Here is a 27,515-nt window from a genome sequence, read left to right as displayed (position 1 = left end):
GCTGAGGCACGCCCTCATTCTGTCCTCCTGTCCCGTGCTCAGGGCTCTCCTCTCAGGGACACAGACCCTCGTTTACTCCTGAGACTCTCCCAAGAAACAGGGCCATGAAAGCAAGAGTTCCCGTCCGTTTCAGCTCGGTGGGAGAGAATGGATGACTTCTGAAGAGGCCCTGAGGCCTGCGGCTCTGTCGGCCCACAGCTGTGATGTGTGCCACCCTCTATGCAAAACTGAAGCCGTTCATTCCGTATCTTTGAAGTACGATCCCTTCTCCCTTTTGAGCCCATACAACGTTGAGACTGACCGTGTTCACAGCTTCTGCCATGCCCACTTGTCTTTCCAATTCACTTTTACTTCATCCAGTCCTTGTTCAGCTGCTTGAGCACGAGCATCCACTCCCCGGGGAGACTGTGTTGAGGCTGCTGGGTGCCATTCTCAGAGGTTCTGTCTCAGTAGGTCTGGGTTCGAGAACGCGTTTCTAATAAGGTCCCAGGTATTGTACATGTACTTCTAGAACTAGTGTCCTGTGCAGCAAGACCACGACATTGCTAGTGATTTTTATTCTGATACAAAACACAACTCTAAATGATGGATGATTCTTTGGATGGCACCCCCAAATTCTGCAAATTATGGCAAGACGTGGTACCTTTGACTAAACAGGAAAGATGACTTTGGCCTCACTGTTGGGGGCTCCGCAGGCCACTGTCCCAGCGACTGGAGGCAGTGTTCTCAGCTGCCTGTTAGGACAGGGGTTTGGAATGTTCAGCCTGCTGCAGTTGGCTTCTTTCGTTTGTCATCCCCAGCCCTCACCCCCGGCTCTTGTTGGGAAGGTTTCTCTGCAGGGACTTCTTCCAGCCTGAGACCTGCAGTCAGGACAGTGGGGGTGGCCTCAGCTCAGCCATGGCTCAGTGGGACTGTCGGCCTTCCGAGGACACCCAGCTCTGCTTTCTTGAGTGGCGGGACCTGGTGGGAGCAAGGTTCCTCCCCGCTGCTCTGCGGACCCACCTGGAGACCCTTTAGGATCTGTCTCCTTAGGGGACATCTCCTGAGAAACCCAGCTTCCTGGAGCATTTCCCTCTCTAGACTCTGAAAGGTTAACTCAACTGCTTGCAAGGAGCCGGACCCTCTTCCCAACACAAGGTAAACCCCTCCTTTCGCTCCCTACCTCTCCAGTCCTCCTCCCTTTCACGTCAGGTCTGAGCAGCTTCTCCCTGTCTACAGTGGCTGCTCTGCTCTTCCTTCCATGTTGCCACGTTTTGCTCTCACATCATCCACTTTGAGGGAGAAAGTGGACTTTTCTAACTTTTAAAAAAGCCTGCTGTCACACAGCAACCCCAGAGAAGGGTGGGTGGATGAGGGCGGCTGCCTGCCCAGGGGCAGCGTGTTCGTCTGTTATCGCATGCTTAGCTCATAAGATCCACAGGAAACTGCCTTGTACATTCTTTTCACTGGATTTCAATACTCCTACCAAGAATATGCCAGGGTGGACCCAAAGCTGTATCTTGCCTTGTTGCACATGTAGGTCATGTTTCTCAACCAAGGAGCAGGGAGCATAATGAGTTGGGTTACAGAGCCAACACTCAGGTTTTCTGAAATGGAGTGAAAGATCACAACCCAACAGAGGGGAGAGACCGCCAACAACATTCCTGGTGTTTGCCTCGCAGTCACACCTGTATTAACAGATTGCACGTGTGCTAAAATGCTTTAGTCGTGTTACTCTGTGACCCATGGATGTAACCCGCCAGGCTCCTCTGTCCATGGGATTCTCCAGGCAAGGAGTGGGTTGCCACGTCCCTTCCAGGGTGTCTTCCCAACCCAGGGATCATGCGTCACCTGTGTCTCCTGCATTGGCATGTGAGTTCTTTACCACCAGCACCGCCTGGGAAGCCTTGTTTCTAACTTCCGTGAAGCCACGGGTTTCAGTCCCAGTGCCAGCCAGCTGTGTGGCCTCTCAGACCAAAGCCTCACACCTGCTTCTCAAGTTTCCATGAAGACACTGGATGAAGGAGGCACAACTGGAACTCCTAGCAATTCGCCTAAAGAACCTGCATGACCCACAAGAGCCAGTGAGTTGTATAAAGAACATCTCAGAGAAGAGTGGAAAGGATTCCATGTAACCCTCAGAATGAAGAAGGCTAATAAAAACCCATCAGGATCCAAGTATATCACAAGATAAAATGGGGCATGGCTTGCTCTGAGCAACTCATGGAATATGAAGGAAAAATAATCCATTTGACCTTGACTCTAAGAATGGCCTCTTTTGAGGGAAAACAAACACTGGGCCTTGGGAGGAAAAAACAATCTCTACACACTGCCAAGTCCAGTTCTGAACACATTTATACCATTATAACAGTTCACTTACTGATTATCCATTTCTACCTTTTAAAAGAGCCCTACAGACGAAGCACAGAAAAGGGCTACTGCACAGGATGAAATGCGAGCTGCTGTTAACGGTGTGAAAACGAAGTCAGAGGTGGAGGGTAGGGAGACATCAATCCAGAGGACAGTACAGAGATGAAGGCCACAGCTGATGGGGACGAGAGTTAGGACTACTAGAGAGAGAGAGGAGAACTACAAAGTGTAGGCTGGAAGTAGTGGTGTGAGCTAAGTTCTTATCTGTCACAGCAGGGAAGGATGAGGCCTTATGGTTGATAATTAAACTGTAAAGATTCAAGAATTACAGGCAGTGTGAGTTGAAAGGTGTTGCCTCTGGGAGGGCAGAGACGCACCGCTCAGCTGCATCTTAGTCGCTCAGTTGTGTCCGACTCTTTGCGACCCCGGACTGTAGCCCGCTAGGCTCCTCTGTCCATGGGATTCTCCAGGCAAGAATCCTGGGGTGGGCTGCCATGCCCTCCAGCAGATCTTCCCAACCCAGGTCTCCCACACTGCAGGCAGATTCTTAACCAGCTGAGCTAGACGCCCTATTTATTAGACTTTTACCACATGCAGCTAATATTCTGACTGAATGCCAGATTTGTTGTGCCCCACAAATAATGAAGTAATGCCCAGTGTGGGTAGGGACGTGTGACAGAAATTGGCACAACCTTTCCCACAGGATAACTGGCCCAATAATTCCACCTTCAGGAAAAAAAGAGATGAAGATTGACCTAAAAGGTTGTCTACTTCAAGATTTATAAAATAAAACCTCTACATACCTAACAATGATTGTATAATTTGGGACTGATATATCCAAATGATAAAACTACAACCACTGAAAATTTTATTTGCCAAGTAAATGTTTTAAATGGTAAAAGGTTTTTCTAAAAAGCATATAAAATTTTATTTGCAGAATGATCTAAACTTTGCTTAGAAAGAGAATAAAAATGCTTGAAGTTAGGAATATGAATGATTTTTAATTGTTAAAATATTTTCCTGTATTTGCTACAAGGAAAACATTTATAAAAGAGAAAGATACAGTCAGACAGCAGGGAGACTCAATGGGTCCAGCAGGAGACTCTAACGAAGGACTCTGCAGTGACAATGGCCGCCGTGTCTAGAACCGTCCTGAGAGAGGGCCTTGCCTGGGCCAGGACGCCCCGTCTTCCCGTCTACGGGGCTGCTGTGCAGGCAAACACCGCCTCCCAGGCATGTCCACACCCCGGCCTAAACAACTCAACCAACAGCTTTGTACTGATTTGTCCTCCACAGGTTCTCCTAAGTACTTCAGTGTTTTGTTAAAACCATCCTGACGGTAAGTAGTGGTATTCTCCTTTTTCAGAAGAGGAAATAGAACCGTGGAGGTCAAGGCCTCAGTGGCAGACATGTGATTTAAACCCAGGTTGGCCTGATCCCAAAGTATGAACCCAGCTCGTCATACACACAGAGAGCTGGCCCCACCGAGGAACAGTCACTGAGAAGTCTTGAAAACACACCATAGCAACTCCAGCCTCCCATCTTTAAACTCTTTATAAGATAGATACAAAAACTGTCTTGGATGCAGTAGGAAATCTCAATTTTAAACATTAAAACAAAATTTAACAAAATATTCATGAATTATGCTAGAGTAAAAGAATGCAAGTAACCAGCCTTCCTGTTCAGAAACTATTTTAAGAGGTGCAGTTACAAAGTGAAATGGTTTCTCATTCGTTTTAACCGAAAAAGGAAAAAATTCAGAACTCGAACTCAGAAGACTGATGAGGATGCTAAGCCCAGGGTCCTCCAGAACAGTGGCCTGCCTGCCCCCCTCAGCTGTTACCCAGCAGCTTTAGCAAGCTCAGGACCAGAGCTCCGCCGAGTGCCAAAGCAGCACCAACTGTTTGCCATTCCAGACGTTTCACCCGTATCAGATCATGTTCATAGTTCAAAAACATCTCAGTGCTATCTCAATATTCATCTGCCAGTGACGACTTAAGCCACATAGTAAATATGATTTAATGCTTCCATTACTATTCAAATCAAAAATAATTATTAGGTTGGTAGGTATGAGTACACTACAGTAAACTGGAAATCTCTCAAGCAACACAACAAAACCAACATGAAGAAAATAAAGCATTCAAGTCAGGTGGGAAAAAAAACACCACATAATCTGTACAGACATATCTGTACAGAATCAGATTTCGGTCTCACTGCACTAAACAGACAATCCCCACATTCTCTGTAAAAACTGCACCTCCCCACGTCGATAGTCTGATTCTTTATCCTCTAAAGACAGAGGCCACGGAACCCTGGACTCGGCCAAGGAGGAGCTGGGCTGGCAGCCTTTGCCAAGATGGATGCCATGGTTCAAAAAGTTCCAAGGAGCCTGTGATCTGCAGAGAAGACACTGTAACGGGCAAACGCCTGCACCAGCTGAAGCAGCCCCACCAGCCTTGTGAAGCCAGGCCAAGCATTTCTTCCAATTCAGAGGAAACCATTTCCCACAGTTCACCCAGGACCTGGGCTAACTGAAAGTTCTAACACACAAGCCGCAAACCTGCAGTGATGGTTCCCTTTCCCTTCTTAAAAAAAGACTAGGTAATCTGAATTGGAATTGTTTAGAAATTAGGATTTTATGGAGTCCAGGAGAGGAAAAACTTAAAGAAATTCTTCATTATAAAAATAGCAGCACCAAAAACCTGTCCTTAAGATGTTCTTAGATACATATTTTAGGGCTTTTTCTTTTTTATTGCTCATTACAGATTTAAAACTATGAAATGTGCATTTCTTGGCAAGTTACACAAGTGATTTCTTTGCTTATTCACATTTCCAGTAAAAGCTTAAGGAAACGGACAAAACCACAAAGGACAGGACAAACACGAACGGCAGCAGCCTCGAAACAAAAGGACTTGGTAACAGAAAAAATGTCTCCACAGTCAGTGTCCGTCAAAACTTTAGAATTGCCAAAACAGTGCAAATGCTCCAATCAATGTCATACACTAAGCTAGTAGTAATACTTGTCTTTGTAGCTGCAAACTGAAAAAGTCACTCACTTATATTTATGATCACACAAACTAATCTGCTCAAGGTTCAGCTTAAAACAACATTTAATAGACAAGTTCAAAACGAACACCTTTTGTTTTAATGCAGCTGTGCTCAGATGTCTACATGATGTCCTCAGAAACCATTCTGGACTAAGACAATTCAAAAAAGGCAGTTCAAAGCAGCGTCACACTAGCCGCCTGAAGGTACCCCTGGAGATACTGGAGCGCTTCTGCATTGAGGCTGGTGCTCACCATTGAGGGGACCTACAGATGGGAAACAGATGACAGGTCTAAAACGTGGGCCCACAGGAATTACTGTTCTATTGTTCAGTGTGGTAGTGGTGTTATGGTTGCTTAAATCATGTCCCGTTGGTTACCGAAACCTAATGAAGTACTCATGGTGAATACATGATGCCTAAGGCTTGCTCTCCAATTACTTAGTAAAGGTCTGTAATAAATATAAGTATTTATTACAGTTTCTAAGTTATGTTCTAAATTTTCCATAATAAAACAATCAAAAATATAGATTTTCTGACAAAATTTCTAAGACTGTTTCTGGCTAACGCAATATAAAGCCATTATTATTAGATTTACTCTATGGTTCGTTATTTCTGAATATGTTGCACTTAAAAACATTAATACCTCCATTTTAAAAATGGCAGGATTATTTCATTCTGGGAAATAAATACATTTCTAGTCAAGGGTTTTATCCTCCATTTTGTCTTTACTCCTAAAGTTACTTGAACATCATCATAAAGGAAAAAAAGAGTCTTATCACTTAAAGAGACCTTGAATGCAACTGCCTGAGGGTGACTGTGCTGAGCAAGGAAGACAGGCACCAGAGCAGCTACCCTCAGCGCCGTCCCATGGGGGCCTGGGAACCAATCAGAGTGATTCAGAGAAGACTAGAGTTCTCCGAGGTAACAGACACACGTACCCTTCCTGGACAGGCAGTGGACAGCTTGTGCAGTGACTGAGCCAGGTGGATTTTGGGGTTGTTCACCATCTGACCAACAGGGTCGTGCTCCTTTTTCCCAGCAAATGCCAACTGTGAGAAGGCAGTCTGGTATCCTGGGGTATCTTCTATATCAATAAAATGTTCTTCGTCAGGAATGGTATCATCCTCGGGTAACTCGAATAGGCCAATCAGAGACTGTAATAAAGGAGTCCTGGATTGGAAAATGACAAGATTTAAGTAAGCTCTTAGAAGATTTAAATTATTAATAAAGGAGCAATGTCTTCAGAGACACAAAACTATAGACGCGTGGTCTCAGGAGGAGGAAGGGATCCTTGAGATTAAGATGGACACCAGTGATTTTGTGTGACTGGAAAGCATTCCTCAATTCTTTGGGCCACAGCATGCTGATGTCCTTTGCCCAGAACTCTGTGCTGGCTGTGTGACCCAGGCTACTTAGGAGGCCATGTGTGTGAAGTCAAATTGAGATTCAATGGTTTTAAGTTAGAAGAAATAAGCTTCCAGTTGTCAGATCATGACTGAAACCGTAAGGGAGAAGCAAGAGGTCAAGAAAGCTAGGTCGTCATGGAGGCCAACATCAAGCACACACGTAGGATCTTCTGCCTACTCAGTGTCTCCTTCTAAAGACTTAGGCCAGTTTAACGGAGTGACTGTGTAGACCAGGCACTCTCAGCAGTCTCTCTAAGGGGTCCATGAATCCCCCACAAACTTCCCTGGCGGTCCAGTGGTTACAACTGTGCTTCCACCGCAGGGGGCACAATTTTGATCACTGGTTGGGGGAACTAGGATCTTACATGCTGCTAAGCATGGCCAAAAGAAATAAAAATAATCAGGAAACAAAATCTTTCTAGGCCCCGAAGAATCCACAAGTCATGTCTTGGATTTGATGGTAGCTACAGAGGAGGCTAAGGTCAAAACCCATTCTCTTGGCCCCCAAGAGAATAAGCTTGGTTAATTTTGCCATCACAGGGGAAGGAAACTAATTTCCCCAAACTCCAGAATGGAGTACTTACCACAGTTTGGTGTACTCTGTGTCCATCATTGGGGGACATTCTGTTAGTAATTTGGTTATCCCAACAGCACAAATCTTTTTCTCTACATTTCCAGATACTTTCTGAATTTCAGGAATAATGATTTTTTCCAAAACCATTCCAAACATTCTGTTAATTAAATCAAAATAAATTCACTCAATATTTAATTACAGTAGTCTAAATTATTTACACTCAGTGACTCCTTAGGAATATAATAAAATACCAAAAAAGGCTGCTAATTTTGGTCAACAGAAAGAGACCTAAAAAATCAAACCGCCACTCTGACCAACTGTCACCATCTTTTGTGAATACTCCACCTTAAGCCATGCTCAAGGAAATTCTTTAGAGCCATTTTTTGGTCTTGCATGTTTTTTTTTAATTACTCAAGAAATCTTTAAAAAACTAACAATCAGAGCACAGATAAGCAAGAAGAAAAAAGAATCACTATCACCTCACCATCCAGCAATGACCAGTTTTAACATTTTTGGATTATAAACTTTCCAACTTTCTATGCTTACATAACTCTCAGTATGTGAATGTTAAAGGCTGTCTTTTAAAAAAATGATTTGGCTAATCAATACTGTTGCAAACATCCTGGAATTAAAGTTTTCCATAATTCTACATGGTATAAATTCTTAAGTTTATATATATACTCCTGTTATTAAGAATTTATCTTATTAAATTCTTTGAAGTGGAAATGGTAAATAACAAGGCACGTGGACATTCTGATCTCTGGACAAGTGCGTATTTTTTGCTCTGTGGAAAGACCATGCTAATTTAGGCGCCATGAGCACTGAGTCAAACTGCTCCTTTCTTCATGACTTCCTATAGCTAGAAAACATTTTCTGGTACTTCTCAGGTTAATTCATTTTTCACATTTGAATCAGGAATTATTTTTGATTTACTACAGATATCTATAAAGTTTTTCTCCAAGAAGTTATTCTCTATCATTACTTTACTGCCTTCCTTCCCTAGTAAATGGGTAATGCTGCTTAACTGTATTCTTAATGCATATACACTAAGTCAAGAGCAAAATTTCACTGATCCAAACGATTCTCACTTGAAAAACCACTGTTGGCCTTAACAGAGGGAGGCTCCTGGAGACACGTCAGACATCTAACACAACACAGAGCCCTGGCTGTAAAGAGTACAGCGGGTAGGGGCAGGGACCTTTAGGAATTAGAAAAACGTTTGCAGGTATTTTCTTCTTTACAGCCCAACCACCGCCCCCCACCCAAGAATACTTTGGAAACCACAAAGACACTATCACTGCATCAAGAACCACGCGTCATCTGTAGAACAGAGACCGAGAGGCCGGGTGTGTTGTTTTTAAAATCATCTGTAAAACAGAGACTGAGAGGTCGGATGCTTTGTTTTTAAAACAGGATGATAAATAATAAAAGCAGACTTACTTTGGTTGTATACCATCGAATATTTCCTGCAGTGCCAGCGCCCCGTATTTTATACAGTACAAATTAATAAAGACTAAGAAACCTGTCGAAAGGAGATGCAGAGTATCAATATAGAGGACTGCATTGAATAAGCAATTTAGTCAAAGTCTGACAAATAGTCTGGCATCAATACTGGCCTTTTTTTTCCCCCCCCAATACTGGCCTTTTAATACAACTTAGCATTAGTTGCTCAGTCATGTCTGACTCTGTGCAACCCCATGGACTGTAGCCCACCAGGCTCCTCTGTCCATGGATTTCCCAGGCAAGAATACTGCTGTGGGTTGCCATTTCCTTTTTCAGGGGATCTTCCCGATCAAGGCATCGAACCCACACCTCCTGCATTTGCAGGTGGATTCTTTACTATCTGAGCCACCAGGGACAAAAGGTTTACATATGGTCTCTCTCTGATTTATATTTCTTTATGATTTTTCTATTAAAAATATTTTGATATTTAAACTTAGAAACTAACCTTTGGAGCATAGTATATTGAAAATGATTTCGTTTAGAGAATAGAACCGTCTTAAAATATTTTATATATAAAATTTATAAATGATTAAAAAATTTCTGTAGGAAAACTTAAATGACTTTACTTACTTTTGATAAACTTTGTTGTTTTGGAATTCTGAAGTCTTTGGAATAGAAGAATGAAGATTTGCTTTCTGTATTGGTCAACTGACTCACTAAAGAATTGAAGAAAAAAGCAACAAAATAAATCCAGCATTTTTCTGAGTCCTGAACAGAATCCTCAATTAAACGTACAATGAAGCTGTATTCATACTCACGGGGGCATGTGCTCTATTATACTATTTAGAAGATAAAAACCTTGGTGGTCATTGGCTTTGGATGCAATCAGCTTCTGGAAGACACCTAGTAACCCAGGCTACAACAAATTAGATTAAATAATAATTAGTTAAAGAGGCAAGGATTAATTTTTCTAAAAGTAAAACAGGTGATCTGTTTTAGAAAAGAGTGCATGTTGTAATTATCTAAATAGCATTTTCTCCATCTGTCTGTTGAAGTATAGAGGGGGGAAAAATCCCAAATAATAAGCCCGCAATGTTAAGTTTCTACCAAAGAGACAAATAACTAAAGGATACCTAGTTCTAACAAAATGTATGTTAACATTTTCTACTAATGAATTCCCCTTAGAGTATGTTCATTTTAAGAAATTTTTAAAAAATTAAAAAGAATCTGCCATCTCTAGTTTCCCAGTTATCTTAAAAATTAGTTATATCAAAATAAATCTGACTCACAATTTTGTCAGCTGCAGCACTTGCTATTGTATTTGAACCTCGTTCTAAGAATGCCTGGAGAAGCCTCACTAGAGCAGGAATATTTCCTGTTCTTTCCCAAAGCACTGGCTGAAGGAGATGAGGAAATAAGGCCATGTAGGATGACGGGATGTCATTTTTGTGTGTTTCCAGAAGCAAAGACATCACTTGAAAGACATACGGAATAAATTCTGTTGATAGAAGTAAAAACAGAGCTTTCAGCTTCAGAATTAATGGCTCTGACACAAAAGACACATATCTCTTAGGCAGATTGCATTTTATAATCACTTGAATAATTTTTAATCAACCAGAAAGAAAATAACTTTCTTCACTTACCTTGTACATCATTTTGTAAAATTTCAGTAAACACCAGAAACAAAGCCTCCTCAAAATTTACAACAGCAGCAGGGTTAGACTTGCAAGTTATTCTTATGGATAAACATATTGCCTCAAACATATAGTGATTAAAGTGAGGTTTGCTTGGGTTCTGAAATTTAAAAAAAAAAGAAAAAGCTTATGTCTAATAATCTAATTCACTACCTAAAATACATTTAACCTTACTGAAAACACTATTAAGAAAAAAACACCAATTATACGAAAAAGCCTAGATGTTAAAATTTTATAGTGACTTGAAAATTCAGAACATGAAATAGTAATACTAATGCCAGTTTAGACTTTATTTTTAATGGGCAAATGTCTACTTATGAAAAATACTTCAGAGGCACCGGAAGGTGACTGCACGAACCTCAGTTCCCAGTGTTTCTAAGGAGCTTTTTCACGCCTGAGTGCTCTCCCAGAGCCGTCACTGTAATAGTGATGGAGGAGACGGACAGGGACGTGCGGGGCCCGACCCTGCCTCTGGCCTGGTGTGGGACCTCAGGCAAATCTTAACCTCTGCAGGCCTCAGTATGCCTACACCTGCAGTAGCTATCCTTCAAACCAGCGTTTTTCAATTTTCTCTTTCAACCACAATCCTTTGAAGGGTGCCATACAAAGTTGATGAACTGAAGATGAGCGTGTATCACAGGGCCAGGTCAAAGTGGAGAGACCTTACGTCTCTTTTCTTTCAATTCCCCAAAACCCAAGTAGGCCCTAGAGGCTTACCCAGGATTCAGTGGAAAAATAATCACTATTCTCAAAGTCTCCCTTATACTTCCTATGACTTTTAATAGAATAATTAACAATAACACAAGAATTTTATTGGCTTTAAACCAATTTTTCTTTTCTAAAACTTGGTATTTATATTTAAATACAGATCAAAATATCTGTAACATTTTTGACCAAAGAAGGAGTAAACTTTATTTTTGAGGAAATGAGTCAGAAAGAAGAGACACAAAAGGACATTAATCTGAATAGCCTCTTTTGTGTCCATTTGGGGCAAAGCCCACTTCTTCCATCTAAGACTATTTCAGATTGTTTGTACTTTCTCAATTCTCTTCAATGAACACGTTACTTTTTAAAGTGAGAATAAAACATTTTAAACTTTCCGAGCTTACACTTAAAGGTGACTGCTGCCATGTCTCCAATCTATGTCACCCCACACTTTCAGAATCATATATTAACTGCTGGTCAGGAAGAATTCATACATCTTTCCCTGTCCGACTGATTGCCAAGGAGTTCTGAGGCTCAAACAGTTTGAAGCATTTAGGTTAAAAAGCAACCGCACTTTCAAAACTGGCTCTGTTACCTTACTAACAGCTAATAGCTTCTGTGTGAGCTGAGTGATGAGAGTAGGGATGTAGGGGATTATGGCTTCCTGTAGGAGGGAAAAACTTCTCATGATAGCTGTAAAATATAAGAGCAGAAATAAACAGTTTAGTTAAACCTCAGAATAACACTTGTTAGGGGGAGAAAAAAGTCTTTTGATTCATAAAATAAAATTTTAAGACTCTGAAACAACCCTCAGATAGCTCTCTACATTTAAAAATAATCTAAAATTTCCCTTCCTTTTAAAATCCGACAACAAAATGTATTTATGTTATTTCCAGAAGGCTTAAGGGACTGTAAGAAACACGGAAGTGACTACAGGGGCAGGTAGAGAGGAGGCGAGTGAAACAGGAGGTGGACACGGAGCAGCAGTGGGGAGGGAGCTCCCTCCATCAGCAATCAGGGCCGTGGGATTTTACCCGCAGTCTACTGGAAATATCACAGCCCACCACAAGCTGAAACATAAGGCCACCTGCCCATCTTCCCACAAGAGAGAGACTAGGAGCCTGAGAAAAATCCAGAAATACACATCAAGAGATAGAGGGTCCATGTTGTGAAATTAACTGTTCATTAACAGACACCCAAAACACACTGGGCATTGGAGATAAATACATTATTAGGCTAAAATTATATGATGGCTCTTTCTACACAAATGGAATAGACGTTTACCGAGTAGAGCATCTATGATATGCCAGGTGCACAGAACAGAAAGCTATGCTCTTTCCTCCTAAACTTTGCTGTGATGCCCAAGGCTCATCCTCCAAGTAGCTAAGTGCTCCCTATCCTGCAGCTCAGCTTAGATACCACTTGCTAGAAAGCTGAGATTACAGGATGGATCAGCGTCCCTCCACTGGGCTGGCAGAGAATCCCTGCATTCACTCATGCAACAGTCTTTACTGGGAAGCTGCTACATACTACATACACGCTCCTGCACACCCTAGGAACACAGCAATGAAGGCCACAGACCAGTCAGCTGCCTCAAAAAAATGGACATTAAACAACAGTAGTTACACATCACTGTAGGGAGAAATACAGTGCTGAAAACACAAATACACCTAGATACACACTTACAAACAGAAACACATGCACACCCACCCACCCATCCACCTAAGGGTTCTGACCAACCAAGCCAGAGGCAATGGGAACAGTTTCTTCGAAAAGCATTTCCTGCTGCTGCTGCTCAATCGCTTCAGTCCTGTCTGACTCTGTGCGATCCTATGGACAGGAGCCCACCAGGCTCCTCTGTCCACGGGATTCCCTAGGCAAGAATACTGGAGTGGGTTGCCATTTCCTTCTCGAGAACATTTCCTATGTGTCATATAAACTGTGCTGGACTCTTGGAATGTCCCAGAACTGTTACTAAGACACTCCCCTAACACAGCACAGATGCCTACAGCTAGCTGCCTGCTTCCTCGGCAGTGCTGTCTATGAAGGCAGATCTGTGTGGGGTCCATTAGACACACCCAGGTTTCACACCCAGACCTAGCAGAGCATGCTGTCAATAAATGTAGTCCCAGCTCATCTCTGCCCTCGAGAATGTCAGTCAAGGAAAAGAAAAAAAGAGTTTGATACCTTTTCTTTAATAAGAGGAGTTCTGTATCAAGTTAGGGTAAACCTTTCTCCGAAAACACTGTTAACAGTAGTATTTTTCACTTAAAAATATCTAAACCTATCAAATTCTCAATATAACCTGAACTACAACTCAGTGTTGACCACCCCTGCAGTCTACGAGATTAGATACTTAGAGTCTGTATACCAGGGAAATGGCCTACCTTTCATAATATATTCATTTTCTGAAGAGCCAGGAAGTGTGAGAGCTTTGAAAAGGTTTGTTAGCAGAATCTCAACAAACGGTGCAATTTCTGCAGCTGTAAAACTATAGATGAAAAAACAGCTTTCAGTCACCACCAACTCTTGACGGTCACTCTGGAATACCCTTGGCAACTACGGAATCACACTTCTTGGCATAAAGCGAGCCATCTCCCACCACAGACAACTGGCACACAACTTAGGAAAAGGTTTCTTTTATATATGCTCAAGTTAAGTTCCTAAGAAGGCATGTCTGAGACCAAACACAATTAAACAAACCCCAAACAAGGCAAACCCAACACTGTCTAAACTGCTGAGGCCATAACTAGTTTACATTTGTCAACGCTGAGAATGGAACTTGGACTCTCAATCATCTAGCTTTCCAGGGGGTGGAGCAAGTTCAGAACTCTTTTCTGCATAAATTCTGAGCCTGAAGACAGTACTGTCTTAACTTACCTCGAAGGATAACCTTTTAACCCTTAACTAGCCACTGAGTATATCTGGAATTCAAGTTCTTGATGAAGAAAAGAACCCAGAATGCTTTCCATCTCAGTTCTCAAGAAATAACACTGTTGAAGAAAGGCCTGAAAGGCACGCAGACCATCCAATCCCCCCTTCTTTTTATCCTTGTAATAGGCCTCAAGAGCCACTACCTTGAACCCCAGAGAATTACTTTCACTCAGCTGTCTCTTGTCTCAGCACTAAGTAAGATGACAAGAACAGCCAGGTCTAAGGGGTACTACACAGTATTCCCTTAATCAAGGTCTACTTCTGAGATGCCTTCTGAGAAACCATTTTAATTTTAATCTCATAGACATTATGGACATTTTAACTCACCACGTTTCTCTCTTTGCCTTGGCTGCTAGAGGATTCCACATAAAACTCCTGACTTTCTTTACTATACAGGATCCTCTGACAAACCTCTCTTTATTAACCTCACACCTCAGTTATTTTCCTTTGCTCCAATTGCCTCCACTTAACTTTACTGTCGTAACACAGCTACTCTGGCATGCAGTCTCAAATCCTTTCGGAATGAGACACAGTATAAATGAGTGAAATATTCACATTTATTTTTCTAACTTCTAATGAAATTATGAATACACTGAGCTATCTCTAACCAGTACTGATGGTCTACACCCCAAGATGAAAAAATACACACATCAAATACTTACAGAGTGGCGCTGTTAGGCCCTCTCATAGTAAACAGTCTCTCAAGAGCATGTGCTGCGTAAGTATGAACAACAATGCTTTCAGCCTGAAGATGATTGATTAAGAGGGGAATAGAGACTAAAAGATGCTCTTTTGGTACCTGAAAAAAACAACAATATATATGCCATATACATGCCAACAATATATGCCGTAACTTACTGATGCCATCTTTGAGTAAAAGCCAACTGGAAGAGAGTGCTTTGCTGACTCTAAGAAGTCAGAACCTAATTTTAGAAATCAGAATCTGATTCTAATTTCCAGCTACTATTATATTGGAGATGATATGATATGGGTGAGAAATCAAAACTTCTTCCTCCACACAACGGTTCAACTCACATTCACTTTTCCAATCAATTCTCTTGCTCTGAGCATGAAACTATGACTTAAGGGTAAAAAAAAAATCATGGAGAAGCAGACTGATTTAACTCCTCTTAGGAACTACACTTCCCACTAGGAAGTTTCTTAGAAAAATCAAGTTCTTTGTGCCTCACTTTCTCTTCTTCAAAAAACAAAGTGGAGAAGGGAGGCATAAACATAAGCATACTACTCTTCGTTAAAAACTTCTAAAACTTTGGAATATCTAAGATCCCACAAGCCATGTGGTATAGCCAAAAAAGAAAAAAACGGAGAAAAACTGTTTAGCATACTCTCCTGTGTAGGAGAGCAGGAAATATATAAACAGATATAGGACAATTTTAGGTTATATTTTCAAAATTAAATAATGGAAACATAAACCAAAACTCAGTAAAAAATGGTTACCTTCAGGAAGAGAGAAGGAACAGGGAGGAAAGCTAGACCTTTCTGAATGTAGCCCGCCTGACTCTGGAGGCATGGACAGTAACCTTTCTCAGGCCTCCCGCCAAAAAACAAAACCCCACAAAGTGGGAATCTAATTATTTATCAAGTTAGTGGCAAAAATGCAGAATAATTTCAAGTTGTTTTAAACAGTTATTTCTTGACTATCCATCCAATAGGATAATATGCTAAGGATATAAGATGCACAAAGAAATCAAACGGCACTCAGCAGTATTACTTTGGTGATTTCCCAGGTATCTTCATGAAAAAGCCTAGAATCAGTTTCCCCAGCATCTAGATTATGGTCTCTAAATAACATTTCCCACCTATAAGAGTAGCAAACTCAGGTCTGGGACAGGAAATATACAAGATGAACCTGAAATATTGTCATATATGAAAGAAAATAAGCTGCTAAAAAGTTACTAAATTTATGTCAAGAAGACACAGGAAAGGACGTATGTATACCTATGGCTGATTTATGTTGATGTACATCAGAAACCAACACAATACTATAAAGCAATTATCCTCCAATTAAAAAAAAAAAGAAGAAACGAAACCCTACATAATGGTACCCCTACTGGCCAAAGATGACACTGCTGCTGTTAAGTCACTTCAGTCGTGTCCGACTCTCTGTGACCCCATAGATGGCAGCCCACCAGGCTCCTCTGTCCCTGGGATTCTCCAGGCAAGAACACTGGTGTGGGTTGCCATTTCTTTCTCCAATGCATGAAAGTGAAAAGTGAAAGTGAAGTCGCTCAGTCATGTCCGACTCTTAGCGACCCCATGGACTGCAGCCTACCAGGCTCCTCCGTCCATGGGATTTTCCAGGCAAGAGTACTGGAGTGGGCTGCCATTGCCTTCTCCGGAAGATGACACTAGAGAGTCAAAAAATAAATTCCATTTGTCCTCTGGAGGTTGGTAAGGCACCAAACTCACTACTCTGAACTTATAAAGGGGAAAAACACACAAACATGTATCCCGTTTTCCCTATTCAAACTGGTAATTAACCTATGAGGCAGTAATGTTGGTTGTGCAAAAGAATAAACGTATTAAAAAACTACACAAGTATACATTTAAAAATGGTGAATTCTATATTAAGGTTACCTATATCTCAAAAAATGTGATCATCACTCTTAACCTCACATTAGAAATACAGGGAACAGAGGAACAGGGGTAAATTATACCACTGAGGATGCAATCAGCCAAAGGTAGAATGAGAAACTCTACAAGATAAATGACTGGTTTCTTTACAAAAAAAGGGGAGGGTGCGTAGGAAAGGGGAAGAAGGACCCCTCTGTTATAAACTAAGGGACATGAGACATATCAACCGTAAGCAATGTGTAAACAGTATTTTTGAGAAGCTGAGAAAAATTAATCAAGGCCTAGTATCCTAAGTTCTTAAGAAGATATTATTAATTTTGTTAGATGTGGATATCAAATATGACTGCACAGTAGAAGGGAAGAGAAGCTGGCATACAATAAAGCTCTTAAGAGAGTAAGTGGCATGTAACATATAAATGAAAAGCTACTTACTTGATTCCTAAAAATCATAATGTATTTGATGCCATCAGCTTTAAGAACAGGAAACTCATTTACTATTAAAAGAAATAAAAAGTCACAGTTATTTAACTGCTACTCTCAAATCAGTCACAATATTATCAGATTTTAAAAACATGGTTCTGGGAAGCAAATGTCAAGTAATTATATAACGTCAAGTTATATTTAAGTTATATAATGTCAAGTTAATTATATAACGATCCACCACACAACTATTAACTTGGGTAAGTTTATGAATAATTCTGTTTTTTCACCTTTACCTTTAATTTTCACTACAAAGGAACATACGTTACTTATGTAATTGAACAAAAATGATTTGGGCCACAGGAAATAATGACAGTATCTCTTCCCAGAACCGAAGCTATTCTGAATCAGGAGCAGGCCTCTCCAGATGAGCTTACACGAGCAGGGGGAAGCACGCTGACTAGTGAAAGGGACAGAGTATCGGGCAGTTGTCAAAGCTCTTGAAGTGAAGGTGACGAGGGAGTCCTCTATGTTATGCCCGCTGTGCAGTGATTTTAAGTCTCCACAACTTTACATGTCTGTCTGTCTTGATTAACATACTTTCATAAACATATGGAAGTATCCTGAGCATCTATTAGTCTCAACTGCTTTAAACTTACTTCCATTTTTATGAGTTCATTTTTTTTCAAGTTTTATTTTATTTTTGGCCATGTTGTGAGCTCTTAATTCCCTGACCAGATACTGAACCCAGGACATCAGCAGTGAAGCACAGAGTACCAACCACTTGACCGCCAGGGAATTCCCAAGAGTTCTTTTTTTTTTTAAATGAGAAAGAAGGAAAACAAAAACCAAAGTATGATTTCTAGTGTGAAATTATTCGGGTAACAAAGCTGAATGACAATTCAGTCTCACTTGTTTCTATTTTCCTTCTATATAAACAACATTTTCTTTAGGCAAAGTTAATTTCACCTGGGCAAGATTGAAGGCACCCATTAGAAATTTTATCCGACAGAAGTAACTGCAAGGATAGGAGCCACTGTTTTCAGTATCATGAATGATACAGAGCCACGACAGCACTCATTTGGTAGTTTAAAATAACAGTGCACGTAAGAATTACAGGTACACTGTTAAGTTGTATTAAAAACATTTCACAACTCACCATTGGCTGATTTTAAATCAGGGAGAATGTGATTCACGAAGAATTCAGTGAGGTTTACAAGCTCATTTGCTTGTGTAATCCCATGCTAAAAAACAAATTCATAACAGTAACATGAACTACCTGTATAAATCTACCACAATGGAAATTTAGGCAGCTTTAGAAAACCAGGTTAAAGATGGAGATAAATACTTCAAAACATAAACTACTTACATATAAAATAAGACTGGTTTAAAAGATAATAAAGAAACTTCCCTAAATTAAAGAACAGCTAAACTTAAGCTTAGCAAGTTTCTTATACTGAGTCTCACCTAAAGAAACAAATGTACCATCTATACTTTGGTCTATGAGAAACATGTAACTAATAAATCAATATAAAGTCATTTCTGGAGACTATGAATTCTAATCAGAACACATTATCTAGCAGAGTAGGCTATATAACCAGAAATATATCACTTCTTTTTGACTTCTGTGCTAAAGGACAACTATGTTTTGGAAACAAAAATAAACTGAAAAGAGTTACCTTCTGTGTTTGGGCTTTCGATGCCAAAGATGTCACCAGGTAAATGGCTGCATCTTTGTGTTTCCAGTTGACAGATGGATTTTTGGCATATTCCTGCAGCATGGAATTAACATAACCAGAGAAGATTCCTGTCACGGGTCCCTCAAAAAACTTGCATAATCCTCGAACTAGATCACAAGCAGCCCTGCGTCTAGTATCAATATCTACAAAATCAAAGGGAAATACATCATGGGAGAAAGAAGCAACCACCAACCAACTGATTAAGTTTATAAGAAAACAAATTGCCATCTGATAGCTATAAGCAACAAAAAACAATGAAAAAAAATTCTCTCCCCACAAACAAAAAAATGATAATGAAACTAAAAGATCATAGTATGATAAATACTAATAAGTATATAAAAAAAGAGAAGACAAATGATTCACCATCTGATACTTTGATATAGCTCATATAAGGGCTGCTTTCTACCACGCACAAGTTAAAGAAGGAAAACAGTTCTCCAGAAAAAGACAACTGAAATGACCCGCTTACCCTGACTCCCTTACTTCCCCGAATCTTTCAAAAAAAGCGCAACTTTAACACTGGCTCCTAAGAGACCAACAGTTAAAAATCAACATACCAGATCCTTCCAGATCTCTTCTTATGTACTCCTCAGAATTATCTTCAAAGGCTTCTTCATCAGCAGCTGCAAAAGCAAGATGACATTCAGATCACCTCTTACAAGACATGGCAAGTCATTCTAGCTTTACAGTTGGGTATGCAGAAGAGCATGTGGAACCACTGTGTTTTGCAGCAAAGTGTTCTTTCCCAACCAATGACTATTTCACATATTCTTATTAATTGTTCTTAGAGCAGTAAATGCTACCCTGAAAGCATAGGTAACAGGTAATTTACACAACTGTGAGACAGGCTCACTGTTTTAATGTGAGCGTCCACAGAACTGCACTTTATCACCAACTTTCACAAGTGCTGGAGATCAATACAGGGAGGCCAGCTCTTTATTCTGACAAGTAAAGACAATAAACAACAGCCTAACCACTACCATCACCATTATTTCAGAAAAGTCACTTCAACACCAAAATAAGGAGGACAGTATCAGAATAAAGATCTGTCCTTTAAATATGGTTTTATGAAAAGGAAAGGAAATAGAACCCCATGTTACACTTTTATTTCCTCATTCTGTTCCAGACTGAATGATCTAATGTCTGCTCTTCCTACTCATAAGAAAGACATTCTGTACAAATAGTCTCTTAGGACTATTTTAACCTTAAAGCATGAACTAGCTGGGCTTCAATTCTGTATTTAAAAGTTATCAGTCACTTCTAGTCTCAAGTCAGCTATTCAAAAATAGCTTTTGCCTTGGTTAAATACTAAATCCAATAAAACGTAGACTGAATTTGTTACTAAAAGCAACACAGAGAAGACTTCTTAAATACACTCTTTTAAAAAATGAGCTTTTAATTAATCTCCTGAAAAAGCTTTTTACAATTACCTCTAAATTCCATGTTAGGCACAATAACCTTTTCACAGATACTTGTCAGCGTGTTCTGGTCCTCAAAGAGATTCTTATAGTGAGGTCTCTCACAAACTGAAGCCAGAAACTGAATTGCATTACTTACCAACTGGAATAAAACACAAAAATAAGCATATTTAAGAGCAAACTGAACCATTTGCTTCATGGGGGAGGGAGGGGATGCCTTAATTACTTGTCTCCACCATCATCTTACCAAGTCGTATTTAACCTCTTGACCTGTTGTAACTAGTAAATTCCAGATGGCTGTGACAAAACGAGGCAGGTACCGTTGAAATTCTTCATCGTATTTTTGTGCATAAAGTGCAGCATTATCACAAATCTGGGATTTTAAGAGCTCCAGTAAGCCTGCTTCCTCTTCATCCTCACATAAGAGAAAACAGAAAACTCAAACATACAACTTCAATGCTACCATAAACATGGAGAGTCGCCAGAGTCTTCAAAAATTATAAATTCAAAGTGCTGTAAACACATCTATGCCACTGCAAATGTGTTCACCTGGTCTTTCAAATAAATAAAATATGAAAATGCTTCTTATTTATTCATCAATGAGAACAGTTATCAAAAGTTTTCAAGTTAAAGCCCTTTCTTCTGGTTGCTGAATTACAAAATATTTATGTATTAAATTGAAAATAATATATTCCTTAAAAAACCTGAGTAATAAACATCAATCATTTCACACTTCCACTTCTAACATAGTCTTACTATCTCTCAAAAGGTTCTCATTTTCAAATATATTAAAATGTGTTCTCTTCCTCATAAGTTAATACTATAACATTCTCACAAATAATAGGTTTGCTCCTGTGTCCAGGGGATTTCCCAGGCAAGAGTACTGAAATGGGTTTTCATTTTCTACTTCAGGGGATCCTTCCTGACCCTGGGATCAAACCCAGGTCTCCTACATCGGCATGCAGATTCTTTACTACGGTGCCACCTGAAAGTGAAGTTGCTCAGTCGTGTCTGACTCTTTGCGACCCCATGGACTGTAGCCTACCAGTCTCCTCAGTCCATGGAATTTTCCAGGCAAGAATACTGGAGTGGGTTGCCATTTCTTTCTCCAGAGGATCTTCCCAACCCAGGGATCGAACCTGGGTCTCCTGCATTGCAGGTAGACGCTTTACTGTCTGAGCCACCAGGGAAGCCCTATAAAATGTTGGAGAAGGTCGCAAAGAGTCGGACGTGACTGAGTGACTAACACTTCACGTTTACTGTAAAATGTTAAACAACCACCTAAAGCAGGGGTCGACCTGCTGCCTAATTTCTGAAGCACAGTTTTATTAAAACCCAGCTACACTCATCCTTTGTTTTCATTTATACAACTTATAGTATTGCCCATGGCCGCTTTCAACTACAACTGCAGAGCTGAGCACATAGTGCCCAAGTCCAAAATACCTGGACCTTTCTTTACAGGAAAAGTCTGCCAGCCCCACTCGCAACCATGACAGTGGCTAACAGAATAATCCTTAAGACATATAGCAGCAATCCACAAATACTTTCTGAGCTATATTATGTGCCAAAGAACTCAAATTGAGAAGAGATAAAAAGTACAGCTCCTCAAACCATAAATATCAGGGATGCTACACACCTATGACACACAGTTAAATGGGCAAACAGCTCCCTTAAGAATCCTGTGTGAGAAACTTCCTTTAGACTTAAGTGTAAAGACAAGCTTGTTTTCTGAGGGACTGGTTTCTCCCTAGTGGACTGAAGGAATTATTTTTCTTGGTTGCATCCTCTGTAAATCTCAGGTAAAACGTGCTGTATACCCACAGTAATATTCTTCCTCTGTATACCACTCCCCAAACAGATCTGCATCATCAATTGTAACTTTTATCTGGTGTTGAAGTATTCTTACTATATCACCTTTTACATTTTTTTTTGTTTCTTGAGAAAGAGGTAAATCATAAATATAATAATAAACAAGCAAATAAGTAACACAGAAGAAGCGTTATTATGTTGAAAATCACTTTTTACAAAACCCAGATCAGAAACTTACACACATTACAAACTTTCATATACCCTCTTTCCCGCACTGCAGATGACTTTTTCAAGAGAGGCTGTTATTACAAAGGTTGAAGTTTTCTTAGTATCTTCAATGACAAGTGATTTTCTATTTCATAAAATGCTCACAATGTGAATATTCTTGAAGACTTACTTTCAATAATGTAATAAAATAGCCTTACCTATAAATTGTGACATAAGTCAGTATTATAAGAGTAATTCTGCACATTATAAATAATCAAATGTGGAACACCCCACATTATCAAATTTCACTTGCATTCTTAGAATTTTATCTATTAACGATGCAAGAGTAAATAAATTATAAGGAACCACAATGCTAAATGTTCTCAAATAACTTTCATTTTTCTGAAGAATTAACTATCCTCCCTCCAATATTCTCAGAGGTACTCAAATAATTCTTTCAACATTTAAAAATACCGAGATACAACTGACATTTAATATTGTATTCCAAATAACTCTTAGTTTAAAAAAGCCTACTTAGGAAATAAATAGTACTCACATCAGTTTGTAGAAGCTTATTATCTAATGTTAAGAGGGTATGAAAATTGTTCATCCAAGTTTCCATATTATCTTCAAAAAACTCAGGGAGATCCTAAAGAATAAATGGTGACTTGAGACTCCGGGTTGAAATAATTATATTTCAGTAAGTTTTCCCCGCAACGGCAAATGTTTTCCACATGCCTATAGATTCAAGTCCACATTTCTCAGCTGTGTCAACCAATATCTACTTTGACAAGAATTCGCTGCTCCAGCTGGGTCTGGCAGCTGAGTAAACTATTCTGACCGTCTCCGTAAGCTTTCAATCACAAATGATGCCGCCTGTTTCCTGTCCCAATGTAAATCTACTTATTCCTTTAAGGTCAAGCTAAGGCTAAAGACTTTCCTTACACAACACAGTGATTACCAATACATTTCTTTTCCTTTCTGAATTACTGCATTTTTTTTTTAAGATGACCACTAAGTCAGGCTTCCTGGCTGATAGTTACTGATTTCCTATGGCACAGAACTGCCCTCTTAATGAGGAATAATCCCCCAAGGGTAAAGATTATGCCTCCTTCCTACTTAGGCTTCCGTGACTAACAAATTATTAAGCACCTCATTCTACCCGACTTCTAGGAAGCAGAATTCAAAGGTGTTAAAAAAAAAAACAAACAAACCAAAAACCCAGTGATATCCTTTAAGAATTTCTCAAACTGCTGTCCAGCTGGACACGGATGAAGGTATGCCATTTTGGGCTATTTGTCTCCTATTCATTCTATCTATTCTCTTCAGGAACGCTGTCCCTACCACTGTGAGAGAGTAATGTTGGGAGGATCAAGTCTGGTACTTGGCTCTGGCTAAAGTCAACGAAAAGGCCACATCCTTCCTCTTAAATCTCAGTATAGGAATCTGTACCAGTAAGACTTCCTTCTTGTCCTGAAGCCCCAACTCTTATTTAAAGTAATGACGCAAGAACAGAAACAAAGACTGGAGCCACTACCTCACTAGCAACAGAGTGACCAGGCATTTTCTACTCGAAGATTGTAGCTGTGTTTCCTATGAAACACAGAGGTTCCGGTTCTTACACTTTCCCAAGCCTGCTTCTTCACTGTTTTGTCTCCCAGATAAGCTTTCATTAAAAGCTATAAGCTTTTTTTGGTATTACCTACCTAGAGGCCTCTAATCAAAACATGGTTCCCCCAGCGTAAACACCCACTTAAACGAACTAGAGGAAGGCTTGGAAATGTGCTGTGTCTTCAGTAAAACAGAATATAGGATGACACTCCAACAGTCATTTAGGATGTGGGGTTTCCCTAACTTACCAGACTAAGAGAATGCTACTTTTCTATATATCCACCCACTAGCATGTCTAGGAACTACTATAAAATAGAACACAATTTGTAGTTAAAAGTGGAGGGAATGAGAAAACAAAACAACTAATACTTATTCTTTGGGCGGGAGGTGAAATCAGTGCTAGCAAAGAAGTCTTTATCAAGTGAAAAACTTTACATTTGACATCAAAGAATAAGAACCAAAACCAAGAAATAAAACTTACCTGAAAGTTTAAACTGTAGAACAATTTTGAGATTAGGATCAGGGAAGAAAATAGAATCCTCAGAGCAGAGGCATCATTTGCATGGGTGCTGCAGAGTTCAATAGTGGCCTTGGAAAAGAATTTAGGAAGATGGCTTTAGTGTATCATAAACCTTAGTGAAAAAGCCTTGTACTATGCTGAACCCCTTGGCCAACTCAATATTTATATATCTTCTCCAAAATTTGGCTTTTAAATAGTAGTGTGCACTCATTTAAGATTTTTGAAAAATACTTTAAAGGATATATTTTTAAACTGTCCATAATAACACTACTGCAAAGTCCAATGTTAATATTTTGGACTAGATCCTTCTATTCTCCTCTGTGTATATATGTAACTATTAAATGTCTTCATATGTGTTCATTAAATAATTTCCTGCAACCTGGCCTTTAGGTTGTTTGCAACTATTTGTTATTCTAACTGCAATAAACAAGTTTATCTACAAAACTTTGTGCACATACTTCTAGTTTTCTGAGTTTGAGATTCTAGAACTATTACCAATGCAGAATGGTATGCTGTGAGTAAGGGTTTTGGAAGCCAGACAGATCTAGATACAACCCAGACTCTTACTCACAATGAGCATGACTCTGAGTTATTTCAGAGCCCCCATCTCCTTATCTGTAATTAAGCATAATACCTATCTAATATATATCAAATGCGAAGATATACATAAAAGGTCTTGGTAATTTGTGCACGTCTATTATGTAAAACATACACAACAAATGTTGCTAACTATATCCTGGAGTCAGGAAATACGAATCTTATGGTTTTCTCACTGAAGTGTCAAACTCCAGAAAGCTAGTACCATTTATAATCTGACGGGGAGGACACGAGTGTTCATTTCAGTGCACTCTGGCTAAAAGATGCCCCCCACCAGTTCTACCTGTTCCTGGCTAAAACTTTTAACGTCACTGAAAAGAAATAAAAAATCTCTGCCAATCCAACAGGTGAAAAAAATGATCACATTTGTCCAATTTTATTTTTGAAAATAAGAATGTACCATCAGTAAGATATCCTAACCATGAAAAATTCTGTGCATACTCTATAATTTAGAAGCTGTGACAATCACACAACCTTTCCTTTTTGAAAACAGGAAATGAGCAGCTTTTCTTGAGTTAGAAAAACTACTGAGGCATGGTTCTTTTTATTGTTTGTGAGACTAAACACTCCTCTTTCCTTATCGGGGGGAAAAAAAAAGGTTGACATTACTTCTTTTTCAATCTTAAAGGATTCTCAGAAAGATGAAGAACATGTTTAGGGAAGTTGCTTATGTACTATACAATGGTGTATATAAATTAAATTTCATAAACAGTAAAATCAAAATATAGACCTATTCCTTTAGAGATACACAAATACTTGAGTGAAATACTATGATGCCTGGAATTTGCTTTTAACTATTCATACAAAATCAAAAAGATAAAACAAAGTAAAAAGAAACAAAATGCTAGCAACTTGTTAAACCTGTGCAGTCAATACACAGGAATTCACTATACCATCTTCTCTATTTAGATATAGGTTTGAAAATTTTCAAAAGAAATGTTGCTCTAAACCATGACCTATCAAATAAGCTTTCAAAGCAATCTCTTAAAATGTATACAAATATTAAAGTGCTCTAAAATGTTAACTAAAAAATACCACCAAAATGTTATTGTATACCTTAAATAGATTCGTCAAAGGCAAAGCAAAGGCATCCAGAACAAGTTTAATTTCAGTCCATAACTCGTTTGACTTAAATTCATGGCGATATCTAAAAAATCAATGTAAAATAGGTAAATCCACAAATTTTTGTTAACTGACTTTAGGTTTTCAAGGCTAGATTAGACAAAAATCTATGGCTAGACAGCTTTCTGAAATAAAAAGGGAATTCAAGCACAGTTTATCAAGACCAGGTATTTTGCAAGTAATAGGGCAACATGAAATTAAAACCCTACACTTAGTAAGAAATAAACATGATAATGAATTGAGAGGCTTCTGTTCTTATTCTAGAATTATCATAAAAGAATGACAACAGTCACAAAAATACACACAAGGAAAAACACCTGAAAAAAATATTTTTAAAATACCAATTTACACATCAATACCTTTTAAATAAAGAATGTGCTGTACGAAGGACTCCGTTAATAACATGGAAATCTCCACTCTGAAAGCGATTCACCATTTCCGTCAACAAGTCAGGCCACTTCTGAGGGAAATCTTCTCTGCCAACAATGCTAATAGCATCACTTAACTGGGGGCAGGAGAGAGACTAGTCAGAGAAACCTCTGCAAACAAGCCCCGAACACGCAGGGCCTCACATACCTGCTTCTGAATTTGCTCCGGGCTGCTAAGCATCAAGTGCACTATGTTAGCTTTAATGGCTACTCTGTCGGCTTCACAAATTTTATTTGGTTCATCTTCAACCTAAAAGCAAAACATTAATGAGCAAGTAACATAAATTCATAGCCATGACTGTACGCATCTGTAGATAAAACAGAACCATTTCTTATTTCCTGGTTTCCTAAGAAAAACAGAAGAAGACAGGGCCTTTCTTCTGTATGAACGGGTCACAGATTTCTTTAATAATCAGCTTCTCTGACTCTCTGATGTCAATTGAGAATCTCAGTTCTATATGATCATTAACCAAAATGTGGTTAAAATCTTCATAGATATATGCTACTCAGCCCATATTCATCCTCAATTTGATCATTACCTTAAGTTAAAGAAAGGTCTAGTCAGTGAAAACTTCTTGACCGTTACCAATTCAAATGCAACCAGGACTACATCACCCAAAGAGATTCTGAGTCTCACTAGTTTTATAAATCAAGACAGAGGGGGCTTGAATGTCTACATGTAGACGCGTGGATTTTTAAACATTCTAAAATTCACCAACTCATTTCTTCACTACATGTGAGAACACTTGACTACACAAGTTTAAGAACAGTTTTTACTATTTTTAAATTCTTCTATGGAATGAAGAAAAGAGACTCAGTGAATAAGCAGATGTCAAGTTGATTTTTTAGAAAAACTGACCATTTCTGTCAACTTTAATATCCTTCTAAATGTGATTAT

At 39.4% G+C, this 27,515-nt stretch overlaps 1 protein-coding gene across 1 annotated transcript in view; it reads right to left on the bottom strand.

Moving 5' to 3' along the window:
* Positions 1–5,441: 5,441 nt before the first annotated feature.
* The window catches only part of CSE1L (chromosome segregation 1 like), a 35,113-nt gene continuing 13,039 nt past the window's right edge, over positions 5,442–27,515 (bottom strand). The window contains exons 4-25 of the mRNA XM_019972548.2: positions 26,766–26,867; positions 26,549–26,694; positions 26,124–26,214; positions 24,432–24,539; positions 22,896–22,988; positions 20,571–20,738; positions 20,336–20,465; positions 19,463–19,528; positions 18,846–19,048; positions 18,326–18,410; positions 17,179–17,240; positions 14,814–14,950; positions 13,605–13,708; positions 11,813–11,910; positions 10,462–10,612; positions 10,108–10,316; positions 9,637–9,734; positions 9,449–9,534; positions 8,816–8,897; positions 7,386–7,532; positions 6,334–6,565; positions 5,442–5,660 (exon numbers count right to left, since the gene is read on the bottom strand). Of these exons, the coding sequence (XP_019828107.2) occupies positions 5,571–5,660; positions 6,334–6,565; positions 7,386–7,532; positions 8,816–8,897; positions 9,449–9,534; positions 9,637–9,734; positions 10,108–10,316; positions 10,462–10,612; positions 11,813–11,910; positions 13,605–13,708; positions 14,814–14,950; positions 17,179–17,240; positions 18,326–18,410; positions 18,846–19,048; positions 19,463–19,528; positions 20,336–20,465; positions 20,571–20,738; positions 22,896–22,988; positions 24,432–24,539; positions 26,124–26,214; positions 26,549–26,694; positions 26,766–26,867 (2,688 nt within the window). The 3' untranslated portion in view covers positions 5,442–5,570. The remainder of the gene's footprint in view (positions 5,661–6,333; positions 6,566–7,385; positions 7,533–8,815; positions 8,898–9,448; positions 9,535–9,636; positions 9,735–10,107; positions 10,317–10,461; positions 10,613–11,812; positions 11,911–13,604; positions 13,709–14,813; positions 14,951–17,178; positions 17,241–18,325; positions 18,411–18,845; positions 19,049–19,462; positions 19,529–20,335; positions 20,466–20,570; positions 20,739–22,895; positions 22,989–24,431; positions 24,540–26,123; positions 26,215–26,548; positions 26,695–26,765; positions 26,868–27,515) is intronic.

The sequence above is a fragment of the Bos indicus genome, chromosome 13 (genome assembly GCF_029378745.1).
Source record: "Bos indicus isolate NIAB-ARS_2022 breed Sahiwal x Tharparkar chromosome 13, NIAB-ARS_B.indTharparkar_mat_pri_1.0, whole genome shotgun sequence".
NCBI lineage: Eukaryota > Metazoa > Chordata > Mammalia > Artiodactyla > Bovidae > Bos > Bos indicus.
The sequence above is the reverse complement of the archived record's forward strand: the minus strand, read 5'-3'. Positions and strand labels throughout refer to the sequence as shown.